At 42.0% G+C, this 17,473-nt stretch overlaps 2 protein-coding genes across 2 annotated transcripts; one reads left to right on the forward strand and one right to left on the reverse strand.

Annotated features, from left to right (window-relative positions):
- The first annotated feature begins 7,561 nt into the window (after positions 1–7,561).
- pcolcea (procollagen C-endopeptidase enhancer a) lies at positions 7,562–12,678 on the forward strand. The gene is made up of 9 exons (XM_034098847.2): positions 7,562–7,773; positions 9,520–9,628; positions 9,718–9,976; positions 10,359–10,483; positions 10,602–10,738; positions 11,305–11,609; positions 11,703–11,780; positions 12,073–12,243; positions 12,345–12,678. Exons 1-9 carry the CDS (start codon positions 7,685–7,687, stop codon positions 12,473–12,475), a joined length of 1,404 nt encoding a protein of 467 aa, XP_033954738.1. The 5' UTR covers positions 7,562–7,684; the 3' UTR covers positions 12,476–12,678.
- Positions 12,679–13,796: 1,118 nt separating this feature from the next.
- tmem88a (transmembrane protein 88 a) lies at positions 13,797–17,249 on the reverse strand. The gene is made up of 3 exons (XM_034098848.2): positions 16,779–17,249; positions 15,373–15,681; positions 13,797–14,314 (listed from the first exon to the last, which is right to left on the reverse strand). Exons 2-3 carry the CDS (start codon positions 15,679–15,681, stop codon positions 14,027–14,029), a joined length of 597 nt encoding a protein of 198 aa, XP_033954739.1. The 5' UTR covers positions 16,779–17,249; the 3' UTR covers positions 13,797–14,026.
- Between the last annotated feature and the right edge of the window lie 224 nt (positions 17,250–17,473).

The raw sequence follows: 17,473 nt of genomic DNA on the forward strand, positions 1-17,473 counted from the left end.
ATCTAAAACCACAATACGTTAATTACCTGTACTCGGTGCGCCATATTGTTTGTTGTCTGTTGTCTGTAAACCTCCATGGGCCCTTCTCACTTCTCTTATTTTTCATTTCCTCGCTCCTCGGTCTCGGTCTCACCGGAAGTTGATTTGTCTGCGCCATCTTGAGTAGCGTCCCAATGGCCTTATTTTTGCCGGAGGAGCGAGGAGCGATAATGTAGGAGCTATAATCGAGGAACCACCAGACCATCCTTCGATGAAATCCTCAGACACTCGCCCCGCCCCCTTACTGTGTATCGCTCACTGATTGGACGATGCAGTGCATGCACTAATTTGATGCTTCTTGACATGAGAGCAGTTTCCCAGCGGAGTGAAGAAAATACATGAACCTCACGGGCGTCACTCCTCAGTTTATACTGTGTTTTGTTTCAATTAATGTATCATTTAGTTACAAATATGTGATCTGAACAACAAAGTGGTCAAAAATCATTTTATTCATTTTTTGGAAACATTTTCATGATCGCTTTTTTTGTTTTACATTTTCATTTATTGTCATTTCCATTCAGTCAGTCATTAAGTGCTATTAAAATGTTAATTTGCTACATATCCACACAAACAAACAAAGTGTGCAATCCAATGAATGTTAATCTAACTGGGTTTTGATAGATAATATATCTCTTTTTCTTCTCTCAATTATTTTATTTCTATTGTGCACTCTAATCAATATTAATCGAACTATTGTTCATTTATACATTTTAAGAATGGCGTTTATTTTTTTTAGAATGAGTTCTTATTTGATTTGATTTATTTTGGTCTACAACAGATGATACAAATGTTTGTGTCAGTAAATGTGTACTAACAGAGGCGGGGGTGTGTGTGGAAATAACGGGGATAGAGCTGCTGTCAGACGATCAGCTGTGCGGCGTCATCACAAACGGACGTCGCTTCACGTGACGCTCCGGAGGAAAGGACGTCCCATTGCTCTTAAAACTCATTTCCCTGCTTCTCGTGGTTTCCTTGCATCTCTCCATGCTTCCCTGGAGGGAGGCACTAGTCGCAGGGAAACAACGCAAGTGAGGGACCCAAGGAATCCATTTAACCGAAGTGAGAAGGACCCCATGGCTGCAGTCGGATAGTTTAAAAATCAGCTCCTAAGTTCTAACCCTATCGTCTATTCCTTGACCTCTGAGTGAAATGTCACGGGGTTAAGGGATAGTGGATAGGAGAATTTAAAAGGACTTAGGAGAAGAGACTGCGGTACTTTAGAGAATCCGAATGCACTTTCACTATCCGACGTCTTTATGATGCGCCAGCGGACGTCATTGTGTGCGTCTGCTGCTGTGGGGAAACTATGGAAACCACAATTTTCTATACAGCGGACGACAACATGGATGTTTAATAAGAACGAGGGACTACTGTAAACTCATCTAGAGACTCTGCACCGTGCTCTGATGCTGCTGCTTTGCTTTATGAACGTGGACAACAGAGAAACATATTCTTCAGGACCAAAGTTGGAATTGAAATAAAAAAGGAAAGTGAAACTGCTCGTCACCCTCTCCCTCCGGTCCACATTAATACAAATGATCCCAATACGTATGATTGTATGAACTAAAGATCTTAAAATCAATACAGATGTATTTATTATAAACGTTAGTCCTTAACATCTATCACTGTGTATATCACCATTCAAACATCTTTTAAAAGTTGAACAAACCCCACACAGCTCAGTGAAGACTGAAATGTTGACTTTATTTGATCATTTCAGTAAAAACTAAGGTTCATATTTCTCTCTTTGATTATAATACTGATGAACGTTCAGAACAAAGCACTTTGGCAACTTACCACCTATGTTTTAAAAAGCTTAATAAGCACCGTAACTTTCATGATATAATTTCTCCGTCATAATCGTTTTTTTCCGTGAACGGCCGACTGTTGAGTGACGGCAAATGCTGCGGCTGCAAGGCATTGTGGGGCAGCATTTTCGCTTCTCCTGCCGGTTAGGGAAGTCCAGTGGTTCCTAAGCTAAAGGAGGTTATACAGGAAGTTTGAAACCTCCTTTCCTATCATTCTCATCATTCTAGAGAATTCGAACGGCACTTATCATGGCTGCCACTGAGGGACTTCCGGGTCATTTCACTCCTTTAGGAAGGTTCCTAAGCTAAATGGACTATTCGACTTCAGCCCATGTCTCCTTAAATATCCTTGCGTCAGCGTCTCACGTGTTGGGCGCATAGACTGGTTGGGCGTGCTCTCTTCTGACCATATTTGGAAGTACAACTTTTGCGGCCGCAGCTAAACCCTTCTCAGCCACCGTAGTGTCGTGTCAGGTGGGCGTGTCGTGGACCGTCGTGTACTGTCCGCGGCCGCAGCTAGACCCTTCTCGATTGGAACGGCACTTAACATGGCTGCCACTGACGTACTTCCGGGTCATTTCACTCCGTTAGGAAGGTTCCTAAGCTACATGGACTATTGGAACCCAACCAGTGCTCTTTCAGAGTCAGATTTACAAATATTATATTTTGACCTTAATCGAAATGTTCGGTTATTTTCAAAAGCTTTTTTAGTCTGATGCTTCGATTCATTTTAAACAGACTGTTCAACAAAAGGATACCCACAATCTAAATATTGGATTGTTCTTTCTTAGTAAGATCCCATGTTCATTACAATTGTGGTCTTACCTTGACTTGAAGATGAAGTCCATGCTATCCTTCTGGATAACAATCTCCATTACATTTTTGTAAAAGTCCTCCTTATCTTCCTCTAGTTTCAAAAGTCTAGCTTGTTGGCCCAATCCCAAACCACTCCCTCGACCCTACCCCTCCGTGATGGAGTGAACTCCGTCTGTAGCCACACTCGCAGCTCAACGAGGCTCCCTCCTGTCAGATGGAGGGAGTAAACACAGCAGCAAGCTTTGGGACGGCCTCCCCTCTCTCCGGCAGAAACAGGAAATGCCGTAACTGTATGTAACAACGGTTTCAAATCAGCATCTCTTAGACAAAAAGTTTAAATTAATAACTCAAATAAAACTCCAAACATCTTTCATTGTGTTTCAAAGCTCTTTTAGTTTTAAACCTGATGTTTATAAGCTTCTTAGTTTTTGCAACGGTCTGTAAATATACACAACTTTATAATAAAATGCACACATTTACCTTTTTCTAGACTAAACACAGGTTTGATCCTAAATTAAAAACATATGAGGTTATCATGAGGTTGTTAACATCGCAGTTTATCAGTGGATGTTTGCTGGAACTACTTGTAAACAGCTTGTTTCCTGACGGACACACACAGTGTGACTCCGGTCAGGTAGAGACCATGGCTAATTGTGAATGAGTAAAAGGGTTAGTCCATGGAAAATAATTAAAATACATGTTAACTTGACACTTTGAAGTCCAATGAACGTACCTGTAATTTCAAAATGTCATCACCAGGTGTCACCATGCACATATTGTGGACCCACACACACTGTGAATGTGTTCAATGGAAGGAAAGACTATCCTCCTGGTCATGCATGACTTTGAGGAAGACGGAAGATTCTGCTGTGCTTTTAATCATTTAAATACAGAGCAGCATATTGGGTATTTCTGTTTCCACTGTGTAAGGAATTTACTTTCCAAGCTGTGCTATTGTCATTAACATCTTTGCAATTACTTGCATGTGCCTCCTGAGTGCTTTCCATGAAAAGTAAGGGAAGGCTGACAGCTTTAAGTGTGTTGCTGTACGCTTAAACACGTGTATCTACCACGTTTTTAATAAGGTATCAATTCAATACCCTGCTAATGCCAAATGAGGTGCTTTGAGCTCTTTAGCACATTTTCCAAACTGACAGAACAGGGTTGTCAGTTCTCATGGAGTGGACAGTAATGCTTTAATGCCTTCCTCTCTTTGAGATAACTCAGATGATAGTGATGATGACAAATGTTTGGAGTGCTGCGGTGCCTGGCTCCATCTGTAATGCTCTTGTAGGATGTCTCAGATTATCACTGGGCAGGGCCGCCTTAATGCACGGGCTGACCTGGGCTGAAGCCCAGGGGCCTACGGAGATCAGGGGCCTATCATGAGCCAATACAAAAGTTTAAAAAAAAATGTAAATAAAACAAAAACAGTTTTTTATTTCGGATGTTTTTAAAAAACATTTAAAGAAACAAAGTCTTGGCTTTCAGAATATGAAACTTTTATTTCCAAAATCACACGATAAATACATTTTTGAAGTTTGTAAAGGGAAGATGACAGCTCTCACTCGCCACTCACCCCCCCTCCCTCCGGCAGAAATTATGAATGTAAGGCGTATAGTAATCATAGATAACACGGCAGGGTCCGTTACCGTTTGTTTTCATCTCATTTCAAATAAACAAAGTCTTGGCTTTCAGAATATTAAACTTGTTTCGGCAAATTCAGATGATAAATACAGCTTTGAAGCTTTGGCATAATTACAAGCGGAGAACGGAGTAACTTGACGTCACAGCAGGCACAGCAGGCACAACAACAGCCGGTGTTTCTCGTGAGGGTTTTCCCCGGGAAACAAACACAACACACACAAACGCAAAATTACACACACACACACACACCACACACACACACACACACACACACACACACACACACACACACACACACACACACACACACACACACACACACACACACACACACACACACACACACACACACACACACACACACACACACACACACACACTCGTGAGCTTCCCCCAGACCAGTAATCCAAACGAAAATATCTTCCCTCCGTAGTATTTTGATAATTTGCTCCGCTAATCAATCAGATCGATGGATTCCAGAGATGACTCCGTAACAGTCCGTGGGCACCACTTAACAGCCAATCAGAATGAGAATATGTTTCACATGTGACTTATTCAAATTGCGAGTGATTGAGTGACAGATGAAGGTTGTTTAGGAGAAAAAGTTTGAGAAGAAAAAGTTTGAGAGTGGCGCTCGGAAAAGGAAATTGTTGAGGGAAAAGTAGTTTCGAGACAAGCAGCTATTACAAAGCATGCCGAAGCTTCCAGGTTATTTTAAACCTGTAGGCCGGGATGAGGAGGAAGGACAGATTAGTTCTGTACCGAGCGGCAGCGGTGCCGGCCTCGGAGCCAAGTAGGCCGTCTGGTTCTGATAGCGATGGAGTAGCGGGAGAGGAAAAACAGACAGGAGGGAGGGAGGGGAGGAGATGAGAGGACAACGAGGACTTGCTACGTGGAGGGGAGCCAACGGCAACCGGACAAATACATGAGAGAGGCCCGATACGTCACTCATCTGGAGGAGAGGACCAGGCGCACAGAGCAGAGTGGAGAAGTGCGATCACAGAGCCTGCCGAGGCTATAAATGACTTTGATTTGTTGTTTAAATAGGGGGCCTACACAACCTATCAGCCCCAGGGCCTGATGGCAGGTTAAGGCGGGCCTGCCACTGGGACATCATTTCTCTGAAGTCTTCATCTCTTTATACGTTCCTATTTATGGCTGAGGTCACTTGAACATTTGGCCGAGTACATTGCCCTGCCTTCCTGATTTAACGCCGGATAGTGAACTTGAGAGGAACCACAATTACAGAGAACAGATGGATACGATTGATAGGAAATCATTAGTTTCGGTCTTTCACCTTTCCAAATGGACTCACACAACTGCACCGTACGTTATTTGCTTTTCCAGCTCTTCAAAGCAGCGCCACATTGAGCAGTGATTTAAGTCATTTAAGAGTCATTTGCACAGAGAAGGTGTGGAGTAATAACACACCATCAGTTGGCTCAGGGAGGCCGGATGACCTTACTCCAGGGTGCATGTGAAAAAAACTCTGGTCTCTGTGTCAGTTAATTTAAAGTTTGTTTTCCATGTTTCTCAATTCCTCCACCCCCTCGCCGCCTCCCCCTTAACCATTAGCTTCTCCCCTACACTGTCATTCCCTTTGACTTCTCCAAAAGGAATGCACATTCAACTCCATGGGTTCCTAAGGAGTTATTGCAGAAACGTACACCCTTTGCTTGAATTACTGCTCAGAGTAAAGGTCACTATTACTCCCACTCATAATGGCTGTGGCTGCACTCACAGACACTGACCCCCCCCAGCAGACTCGGCACGTCATTGCATTCCTGCTTCTGCTGCCTCTTATCAAGATGTTGAGTTAACACAAACACAGCACAGCATGAGTAGGGAATGCTCATTTCTTCGCTGTGAACACTTCAGTGACTTTTTAATTCATGTGTTACGTGAATCTGGAGACACGACCTCTCTGTTTCTAACTTGTATTAGCTGTCCATCATGCCTGCTCCAGACTTTGATCATAATGTTGCAGCTCTGCCAATTGAAACAGCACCCCCCCCCCCCCCCCCACCACAGGCCTCAGTAATGTAAGCCACAGGGTTTGCTTTCTAGTGAATCTTAACAGTGAAAGAATACCTCCCCCCCCCCCCACCACGCGACTGTTTTTCTTCCCTCGTATTGCGAGAGCGAATAGACACTCTCTGACTCAGATGTGTTGGAGCCAAAGGAGCCAGTGGGGCTGAGGGAAATTAACAATATTGTCGTATTGGAGCTTATTTTGGATGATCATTTATGTCTAGGCTTTATCATTCTATCAAGAAACAATTCTGTTTTGCAAATGGGAGAAACTTCAGTTTAATAGGATGACATTTTGAATTAGATAACTTCATGGAGCTGCCCCAGTTGCTACTTCCAATAAGGCCATCTTTATTTTATTGCATTTTCTAAAGTATGATGTTTAAATGTGAAAATAAGGCATTATCTTAAGTAATCTCAAGTATTAAGTTAATTTGCATTATATTGTCAGAACATATCTATCAGATGGATAATGCCAGAGAATGAGCAAAAAGTCATTTTGAAAAATGTTATGTTGAATTCAACACAATGAGCAAGAACCCAATTCACCTGACCTAGATAGACCAACTACCACTTTTCTCTAATGCTAACTTTTGGTGAATTTAGGAAAATCTGAAGACTCTACTAAAATAGTGAAGTAAAATATCACATCTAAATCTGTACTGTGGAGGCTTCCTATTTCTGAAAGAAGAAATGTTATGGAAGCAAAATGGTCAAAAAAAATCTCAAAATTGACCAGTGCATGGAACACGAGGTTAATGCCCGGGGAGTTGTTGTGTAATGTAAATAATTATGGTTTAATGATTGAGCACTACAGCCTATAGAGCCTCGGGCTGTGCACCCGTGCACTCCGCATAATGATCAGGCAGGGACTCAGTATGGACGTTAAAGGCTGAGCGAGTAGCTATCCAAACCAGACATAAAGCCTCTGTAGCTGAAGTTTCAACCACGTAGAGAACCAGAAACCTGTTGTAAAAAGTAACAACAAAGTTTCTCAATATCCGCAAAAAACCTCAGCCACAAATTCTTAACCCCCCCGCCCCCCACCCCGTGCATCTCCTGTCCTCTCTGCTATATTGAAGCCAGGATTATTATGGTGAAACATCTGGCTTTAATTATAGCCTTTTCTCCCCCCTCCCCTTATGCCTCTCTGTCGCTGCTGTCGTCCGCTCAGCATCTCTGTCCATTTCTTCATCCATTCTCGAACTCTCTCCCCCCTCCTTCAAACTCTCCGCCTATCCCGAGCTATCCCCCCACCCCCCTCTTATCTGACTCCTCTTGTCTCCTGCTACCATCCCCTTATTTGTGCAACAGTCTGGTTGGCTTTTTGTGAACGCTGCATCATGGTGAATGTGGACTGCATCTGGGGTCTCTGCCTGTTCCTGTCTCTGAGTTTAGGATGGACCCGGGCTCAGCAGAGCAACTACACCAGGTGAGGACGAGGCTTCATTTCTCATGGACAGTGTCAGCTTTAATTCATCTTTGTTTTAATTACTTTAGGAAAGGCTACTTTTCTTAGCTTGAGAAATCAGCTAATCAGCTTCACAACAGCCAGCAGTGTCAGGACTGAAACACTGTGAATTCCTTCCTGTCTTTGTAGGCAAATTCTTTCCACTTCACTGTTTGATTGGGCACATCCTGTTGGTGTTTGGCTCGTGATGTGAGGCATGCTGAGTCTGCAGTGGCTCAGCCGCTACATATGTGAATGTTTGTGGTTGTGCCTGTGGGGTCGAATCATTCGCTGCGGACATTTTCACTTTAATCAGCAGGCGTCTGACTTTGCTGGGGTTCTGCTGCCTGAGCTTGTGGGAAGCAGTTTTTCCACTGCAACCACATGTTTACTACTTCAGGATGGGGGATGTCAATGTAACCTTGTTGCTTCTTGTGAAATGTCATGAGTAATATGACAGTAATATAAACCACATTATTTTTTCTGAATATTTGAACATGAAGAAATAACATTTTACAATAACAGGCATATTCTTTGTTGGCTCATAGATGGGCTTTTCGCATCCCTGCTTGCAACAACCTGTTATAGGAATGTTCATGTTTTGAAAGTCAGTGAGCTCTGTGAATGTCTGGAAAGCAACAGCTACTAGAGAAAGTAGCACAATGACGTTGTTGGATCAGTTTGTCAGCTGTAAAATGTTATTGCCAGCTGTAGACTGAAATTGAACAAGGCAACAATAGAAAACACGTATCTGTCATTATGTTCTTTACAGAGTTGCTTCTATGGGAAACATTCAAACAAAATGCTGCAGAGCTAACACCGCATCATCATGTGACTTTTCAAATAAAGTGAGGCCTTACATCTTTTGTTTAAGGCTGTAATATTTTTCTGATTTAGAATTAAATATGAGCTAGGGAATAAGAGTCCATGTTAAAGGGGCATTATTTTCATTTTCAGGTTCATAATTGTATTTTGTTCCTCTACTGTGATATGTCTCCATGCTTTAATGTTCAAAAAGCTCTTTATTTGCTGCAGCACCTCTTTTCACCCTCTGTCTGAAACCAGAGCCCAGTCTGCTCTGATTTGTTAGCTGGCTGGCTCAGTTGTGAGCTTAGGGATGTCCCGCCCCTTAGCCTATCAGTATAATGTGATGAAGAGCTAGCCAATGGAAGCAGGAGTGTTGCATAGTGATGTCACTATGTTACAGAAGTAAACAAAGGAGTCCAATGGAGGCGTTTCAGGCAGATTTGAGCCTTTGCAGACTATTTACATGCACACAAACCCATATAACACACTAAAGGAAAGCAAACAGGGTGTCTTTAATAAATCATCTTAATCAAACATTCTGTACAGAGCTCAAGTGTTGACACAAATAGCTTGATGTTGGGTTGACTATGCTTATTTTCTTTTTGATTCTCCTTGCTTAAGCTACGTTTAATTCATGGGAATCAACAATAAATGTATCAGCAACGCCCTGTTAGTATTATTAACTTGTGATCAGCCGTCAGATAATGAACAATTGTTATGTACTTGACCTTAAGTACACTCAGTTTTCCAGTAACTCCTAAAATAGCTCTAGTCGTAGAACTGCTAAAGGAAGTCAGTCAAAAATGATCTGTGGGAGTTTAAAGAGACTCTGGGTTTGTGCATGTGTTATTGTGTCATTGACCTACAATGCTGTTAGAACTGCCCATGCTATTTTCTACCTCTGTGTTTCCTTCATCACAGGCCTGTGTTCCACTGTGGGGGGGACCTGGTCTCAGACTCAGGCTTTGTTGGCAGTGAGGGGTTCCCAAGCTTTTACAAACCCAACAGTAAATGTACCTGGCGTATCACCGTGAGTCAGTCACCCTGCAACATGTGTAAATACTGACTCCTTCCTTCCAGCGTCTGACTCATATCGACTACAATGTCTTTGTTTTCCAGGTCCCAGAGGGAACTGTAGTCATGCTCACTTTCCGAATATTTGACCTGGAGGCTGATTCACAATGTCGCTATGACTATCTGGATGTCTACAATGGCCAGTCCAACCTGGTGCAAAAACTAGGCCGCTTTTGTGGAACTTTCCGTCCTGGCGCTCTTATTTCCACCACAAACAGCATGATGCTAGAGATGGGGTCTGATGAGGCGACGCAGGGCAGAGGGTTTGTGGCCTACTTCAGTGGAGCCAAACCATATGTAGATGGTATGTGGTCAGAATTATTTTGAATACTTTTTAGAGGCTTACTAATCTACAACACTTTTGTGGTATTTGTCATGACATATTTTATATCCTATGACTTTTAAGTAAAATATCCACTGCAAACCATACTGTGTATATCAGAAAAAACAACCTAGTTTTGTATGTCAAAAATATCACAAAAAACTAAATAGTATGTTGAAAATATCACAAAAAGCGACATAGTAAAGTACGGCGAAGTCGACATAGATAACATGACATAGGTCAAATATGTCAAAAATATGCAAAAAAAGGCATAAGTAGGGAGAAAATTACTCGTTTCCATACTTCTTAAAGTCTACTTCCTCTTGAGTCATTATTCTTACAGAGAGTGTATGACTTGTTTCAGACCATCAGTTCTGTGGGGGGAAGATGACGAAGGCCCAGGGAGAGATCAAGACGCCCAACTGGCCCGACAGCAAGTACCCTGCAGGGACCAGCTGCTCCTGGCTCATCACTGTGGAGCCTGACATGGTCCGCAGCACTCTCACTCCCAACAGATCCTTTCTCAAAGTCTTTACACAACCATCTTGGCCAACAACTGTTCAAGTGATTATTTGAAGTTCTGTATCTTGTTCTTTTTATTTACCAGGTAATCCAGGTTACGTTTGGTAAGTTCGTCCTGGAGGGTGATTCCTATTGTCGGTTTGACTATGTGGCCTTCTTTAACGGTGGAGAGAAAGATGATTCACGGCTGATCGGGAAATACTGTGGAGATCGGGCCCCACGGTGAGTGACAGATTACTAAAGATGTTTGTGGCTTAAAGCTTTTTGATCGACTTCTCTTGATGGAATACTTTACCTACAAAAAAAACTATTTGTTATTATAAATAACTATTTGCTCTTTTGTAGGCTAAGGGCAATTGATCTGAGACTCTTGAATACATTTTTTTTTTAATCAAAATTGTTTCCATGATATACTATGAATTAAAATACCCTGGACAACTCTTGATGAATTGAAACAAACGGGCACCAAATTTGACAACAAGAAATATCTTTTGAAAAAATCAGTTTACAAACATTAACAGAACTCTTGCAGTATGTTACAAGTCATTCATCCAGTCATATACTCACTTTTAAACCTCTGCATTTTTGATATAGCTTTTCTGTTAAACGCGACCCACATTTTCTTCATCTCTTCAATACTTGTCTTTGTTTTATTCACCATGAATGCCAGAAAAACAACGTTTTCTTTACTTGGTAATATGGGTTGAGTAATTGAACAAATTAATTATAATATTGTGTGTTAAGTATTCCTTTAACTTCTACCTCACCTCCTTTCTGTCTATATCCAGGCCCTTCATCACCAGCAGCAATGTGCTACTGGTTCAATTTGTGTCTGACCAAAGTGTGACATCGGATGGATTCTTTGCTGAATACACCAGCGTCCCACCTGGTACTCAGGTACCAACATCCGACTCAGGAGCGGGCACCAGGTCCATCCCCCCAAAACCTGCTGTAAAACCGGCTGCACCTGTCGCTACGGCACCACCACGCAAATATGTGCCCACAGAGGCAACCAAACCAGTGAAGCCCACGAGGGGCCGTGGAGACGGCAACAGAGGGGTCCCTGTCACAAGACCAAATGGAAAGAGGCCTGGTGGGTGAAGTTTTGTGGTCGCCATACTTGTGTTTTAATTTGCAGAAGACGTATATCTAAAGTACATTTTATATTCTTTCTTAATTGTTCCAGTCCCTCAAAACCCTGTGTGTGCCAAAGCCTGCAAGAGAGAAGGAACCATCAAGACCAGTTTCTGTGCAAGTGAATTTTGTAAGCGTCTTATTTTATTTTATTTATTTTATTCAGTTTCTTTTTTTCTGCATTTTAAGAAATTATTCACAAAGCATACATAACAAAATAAACACATCTAAGTACATACATTAACTACATAACAGTTGACAAATCCGAAATGAAATAATAATAATAATAATAATAATACAAATAAAATAATGGATACATCTTAATACTTAAGTATACATTAATAATAATGTGGTAAATTTCATACTGTTCAGATAGCAAGAAGAAACCAATCAGAAATTCTGACTGAGCGCTCTTTTTGCAGTGATAACTGGGAAGGTGACCTCTCTGGCCCCGGGGCCCCGAAGGACTCTTGTGGTCACAATCTCCCTCACTAAGGCCTACAAAGCAGGTCGACTGATAATCACACAAGTGGGAGAAACCATGTCGGTTAAACTGGTGTCCCAGTGCAAGAAGTGCCCATTGCTCCGCAAAGGTATGTTGAATTCAAAAACACTAAACAGTTTAATAGCAATTCCATTTACCCTCAAAATATATAACCTATCTTTTTTTTAACGATTTCTTCTGTTTCAACAGGTGGCAGCTACATTATCATGGGTCAAGTGGACGGAGAAGGACGTGGTACCCTGGCACCCGGCGCATTCACAGCTCCATACAAAGCCTCACATCACAGACTATTAACGAATATCAACAACCAACCATGTTAATCTCACCCACATGTGACATATCAAACACCAGACATTACAATGTGAATTACAGATCAACTAAAGCACAGTATTACTAATACACATAACTACAGTTTTTATCCACCATTTTAAAGGAATACACATTTGTTTTGTATGCAAACACCTGCCACACCTAACCTACCTTGGTAAATTCTATGAATAAAGGTTTTTATATATCTTTCAAATGGTTTGGCTGCATACTTTTTTGTAATTCTAGCTCTCGCTGTGTGTCTGATCCCACCTAGTGGACTTAAAGTGTATTACACTCAAACTAAGCTACTGTATTTCTAATTCAACTTTCTTCTAGAAACGACATTGAGGGGGTCCCATCTCATATGGAGGTTATTGATTATGTAATTATTCAAATATAAAAAAGTGCATACTTTTTTACATTAAGATACTCCTTATTGAATAAACAGAAATGTCAAAAACATCATCCAATTGTGTAATGTGTATTTATATCTAATTACCATTTCTACACTGATAACAAACAAACAAACAAACAAACAAACACAAAGGGCCAGACTCGCCTCTTCATAACAATAATGGCTAAAGCAGAACAGAACACATTATTGATTGTCGTTCCAAGATGATGCTAAGAAAAGCTATTTAACTCTGAGGGTCTTTTTACATTAAGAAGATTCATTATCATGACAATATTTTTTGTCAATGCATTGTAAAGAAATGGAAAAAATATGCAATTACTAAAAATGACCAGTAGAGGTAGATGAAGGTCACAAATAAATTCAAAATCTAGACATGGAGTATAACTTTCAAAAAATGATGATCTAATAACAGTTTTAAAGAAAGTTAAATAGGACCAAATTGTTAACATGACCGTGTGATGTATCTTCTAATATACTGCACTTCTAAGTAGAACTCAAAGCAGTGTAAATAAAGAAATGATAACCAAAAGACCAGATAACACATGTACCTACAACATGAAGACCAATAGCTTGTAACTCAGACATTGGAGAATAGGCAACATGTGTTTGGCAGCTAAAGAAAAGCTGAAACAACATTGTCGAACAAAGGTCTTTGGATTCAAATGATAAGATCATAAAAACATGCTTTGCCTTTACATTCGGATGCCACTCCAGTTCAGTTTACATTGGACACAAATCTGAAACGTCGTTACTGTTTTCAGCATGGGTGCAGGTTCTGTTTGTCTCAACATTGGTAACAGGAACACATTTTAAGCTGGGGAGGGTTAAGCCAATGTCCCATCTGTCCCCCCCAAAATGTTGTTTAATGTTTATCATGCTTCTTTAAACTTCTAAATTCACAGTCCATCCTGTTTCAGTTTGCAAGTCGACTGACACTTTATTGTAAAAAGGTATAAAATACATTCAATACATTTAATTGTTAACAAAAAGCAATATTGAGTTCAAAACTACCAACGAAATATGATGGCTTTGTACAACATGATACAAAAAGAGGCAAATAGGTAAAAAACAAACAAAGAAAGCCAGGCCACCCTCATTATTTAAGTGGGATGCATATTACAACCATATCCAATCCTCCTGTGTGTTCCTACACCCATACACTCCCCTTCCCCTCGCTCTCTGAAGCCCCCTGCTGGCCGCAGCAGCCCCCTGCAACGGCCCTCCTGTGGCGGGAGGCCGGCAGGTTCTTGTAGACGGCTCGGCTGTAGGGAATAAAACACATCCCCAGCTGGAGGTGTCGGGCGAGGCGACAGAAGGCTGCGAGAGCCAGGACGAGCAGGGGGGTGAGCAGCAGGAAGCCCACAACCAGCAGAGCCACGCAGCCCCCGTCATCCAGGATGTCTGAGCAGTACAGAGAAGTGCCGTGGGGCTGCACCTGAGGGCAAGAGGGAAGGAAGGGAAGGAGTTAGGAGTGACATGGTGCACAAATCGAGGAATACACACATACAGGTCTTGTTTCCATCACTTTAGTGGACATTTAATTGATTTAACGAATTTGTTGAAGAATAACCGTAACCCTAACCATAACCTAAATGTAAACTTAAACCATATTTTCAGGTTGTTCTGTGCGTGCGTGCGTGCGTGCGTGTGTGTGTGTGCGCGTGTGTGTAACAAAGGTTTACACCGTCACATGGGGAACACAGTGCAAGTGTTCGTTGGATAGGTGAGTAATCAAATATTCTCACAGGAACTAGAGCAGCTCAGTCACAGCTGCAAAGATAATAAACAATTAAGTGGCAGGATGATCCAGTTAACTCTTGGAAAACAGTATCAAATGTCTGGGAATTTTTTTTTTCGTTTACTTCTGCAGTTTGATTGAAAGTCACAGTTTGACTGTCAATCTAAAATGAATCCTTTGCGGCACTAAAGATTCCTGGTAAAGTGGCCCTATTATGCTCCATTTCAGGGTTAGGGTTATTTGTATTTTGTGCCTCTACTGTGACATGTCTCCATGCTGTAATGTTCCTTATAATAGCTCTTTATTTTCCTCATACTGCCTGTGCTGCAGCACCTCTTTTCACCCTCTGCCTGAAAGCAGAGCCCAGTCTGCTCTGATTGGTCAAACACTTAGAGATGTCCCTCCCCTTAGCATACAATTTGTTGGAGGCTAGCCAATAGAAGCGCAAGTTTTGTATAGTGTTGTCACTATGTTATGGAAGTAAAAAAGGAGTCCAATGGAGGAGTTTCAGGCAGGGGGGGGGGGGGGGGGGGGGGGGGGGGGGAGTGTGTGGGAGATATTTGGTATTGTAGCCTTTGCAGACCATTTACATGCACAACAACATCACACACTCCCGGAAAAGGAAACCCCCACAAATCAACATAGGGCCGCTTTAACTTTCATTGTGACACATTTATACTATTAGGACATAGTTAGGAATTTGGACACAGCGCTAGGTTGCAATAATACAATGGCAGCACACAGTAGATTGTTACCGTGGAGTGGCAGAGGAAGCCGAATATGATCATGACTAGAGAAGGGGTGAGGATGATGCCGAAGATGACGCTGGCCAGCCCGCCGTTGATCAGAGCGATGATCAGATTCTGTGCAGTGACCAGCACCGAGCACGCCCAGCAGTCCAAAGAGCCCCTTAACTCCAGAGGGGTGTCAGGTGCCTCAGTGCCGCCCAGAGAGTATGGGGGCGGCACCACGACCCCTGACCCCGCTCTGGAGGGGGAGCCCCGCTCAGACTGGGGCGGCTCGGACGCATTCTTCTCCAACGTCCCGTTTCGTGATAGGCTCATCTGAAGAGAAAACACATTTGTGTTAGTATGCATTGCTTTCATTTATCCTGCTGTTAGCAGTGGGAGTCTGCATACACTGGTCCTTTCATTTCAGAGAGATGCTGTGTGTTTAGTAGAGTGCCAAGTGTTCTGCACTTTGTTGAAAAATCATATCCATTAAATAGTTTGTCTATTTTCTGTATTAAAATCCTCCAGTTCATCAAGCCTGTCCACTCTAATCAAGGGAAATGCTGAAAGAATGTTCCTTAAATAATGTGCGCAGAGGTGTGGAAAGTCAACACAGATAACTGCGCTAAATAACTAAACACAGCTCTAAGTGCGAGGAAATGGTTCTCCGCGGACCCCACCTCTAAACGCCAGGATAACCACGACCAAGAACAATGCACAGCTGGGAAACCAACACAATTCCATGAGTCAGTCATTTGAGTGTCAGAACAATGTTATGACTTTAATGTTCCAAGAGCAAAGGATTTAGTACTTTTGTTTTGAACACATTACTGATAGATAAGGTAAAAGTTTAAAAGTCTGTCTCAATTCACTCTGTTTGGCAACTCAGTGATGAGAAACCCACAGGGGCAAGTTCCACCATTTCCTTCTAATCTCAAGTGTGTTAGCAGCTATTGATGTTCTGCCAAGTACCATGTGAACACGTTTTACAACCAGCCAGTCCTTTAGTCTGTCTTTCAACATCATTCAAAGTAAAGTACAGTTCTTCTCATTTGTACACTCCTTCTATCATCCGATTACTTGTTTGTGACAACATCTCATTTTAAAATACTTTAATATTGTTTAAAATCCTTGTATAAATTCTGTTTGTGCCTGTATGTCACAAAGTCTTCCCTGCATGGATCAGCTCAAACACTAGCCTTTTGATGACATCGTTAAAGCAGCCTTCTTATTTCCAGATCAATTTAAGGAAATCCAAGCTAACTCAACAATCTCAACTTAAGTGAAGAAACATATGCCAGTTGTTTCAATAGGATGTTGTTCTGCATTCAGTATAGAACTAAAGTCCTTTCCACCAGGGTCAGGATAGCATGCTTTCTGTTTCCTTTACATGGTTGTAATAACATTTAGATGGAGCTTGTTGTACTCACTGTGCGTTAGATCTGGTGATGGGACTCTGAAGAACCTGGAGAGCGGTTAATGCTAATAGACAAAGAGAATTTAAAGAATGTCCTCCTGATGTATGGCTTCTCTTTTTCAAAAATCCAGGTCTTGAGAGTGAACTTACTCAACTAAATCTACAATCCTTTTAGTGTTCTGGAATATTTCCTAAAAACCACCCTGAGGTATTTGCCCGCTCTTGTGAACCCAGATGTCTTCCTGAGACCTCCTGTTGACTGGGTCAGAAAAGAGCTCTGAAGACTTGAGGAAAAGTCTGCTTTCCCACTGGCTTCAGCGCTTCCTTCCCTGACATTCTGTTTCCTCACTCCGACTCCAGTTTGAGATATGATTGAGTGCGTAAGTGTTTATGTGTGTGTGTGTGTGTGTGTGTAAGCGAGTATCCTGTGTTGCCTCTGATGCACAGAGAGCAGGCTGTGCTGTGTTAGTGGCTGCTGAAGGGGTCTGGGCAGGGGAGCAGTGGAGGGGCTCTGTGATAACCCCTGGAACCAGGGGGAGGGAGGAAGAGTGTTTATTTGGAGAGATTAGAGGAGTCAGGGTATGCTGCCCAATCCCCAACACTTTGCACCCTTACTCACTTTCTCTACTCCACTGTCAAAAAACTGATAAGGTGGTTTTTGAAATTCTAAACAAGAAGAGCTGGATTTATATCGCATATTCATGAAAC

This window comes from Pseudochaenichthys georgianus, chromosome 14, assembly GCF_902827115.2.
Source record: "Pseudochaenichthys georgianus chromosome 14, fPseGeo1.2, whole genome shotgun sequence".
Taxonomy (NCBI): Eukaryota; Metazoa; Chordata; class Actinopteri; order Perciformes; family Channichthyidae; genus Pseudochaenichthys; species Pseudochaenichthys georgianus.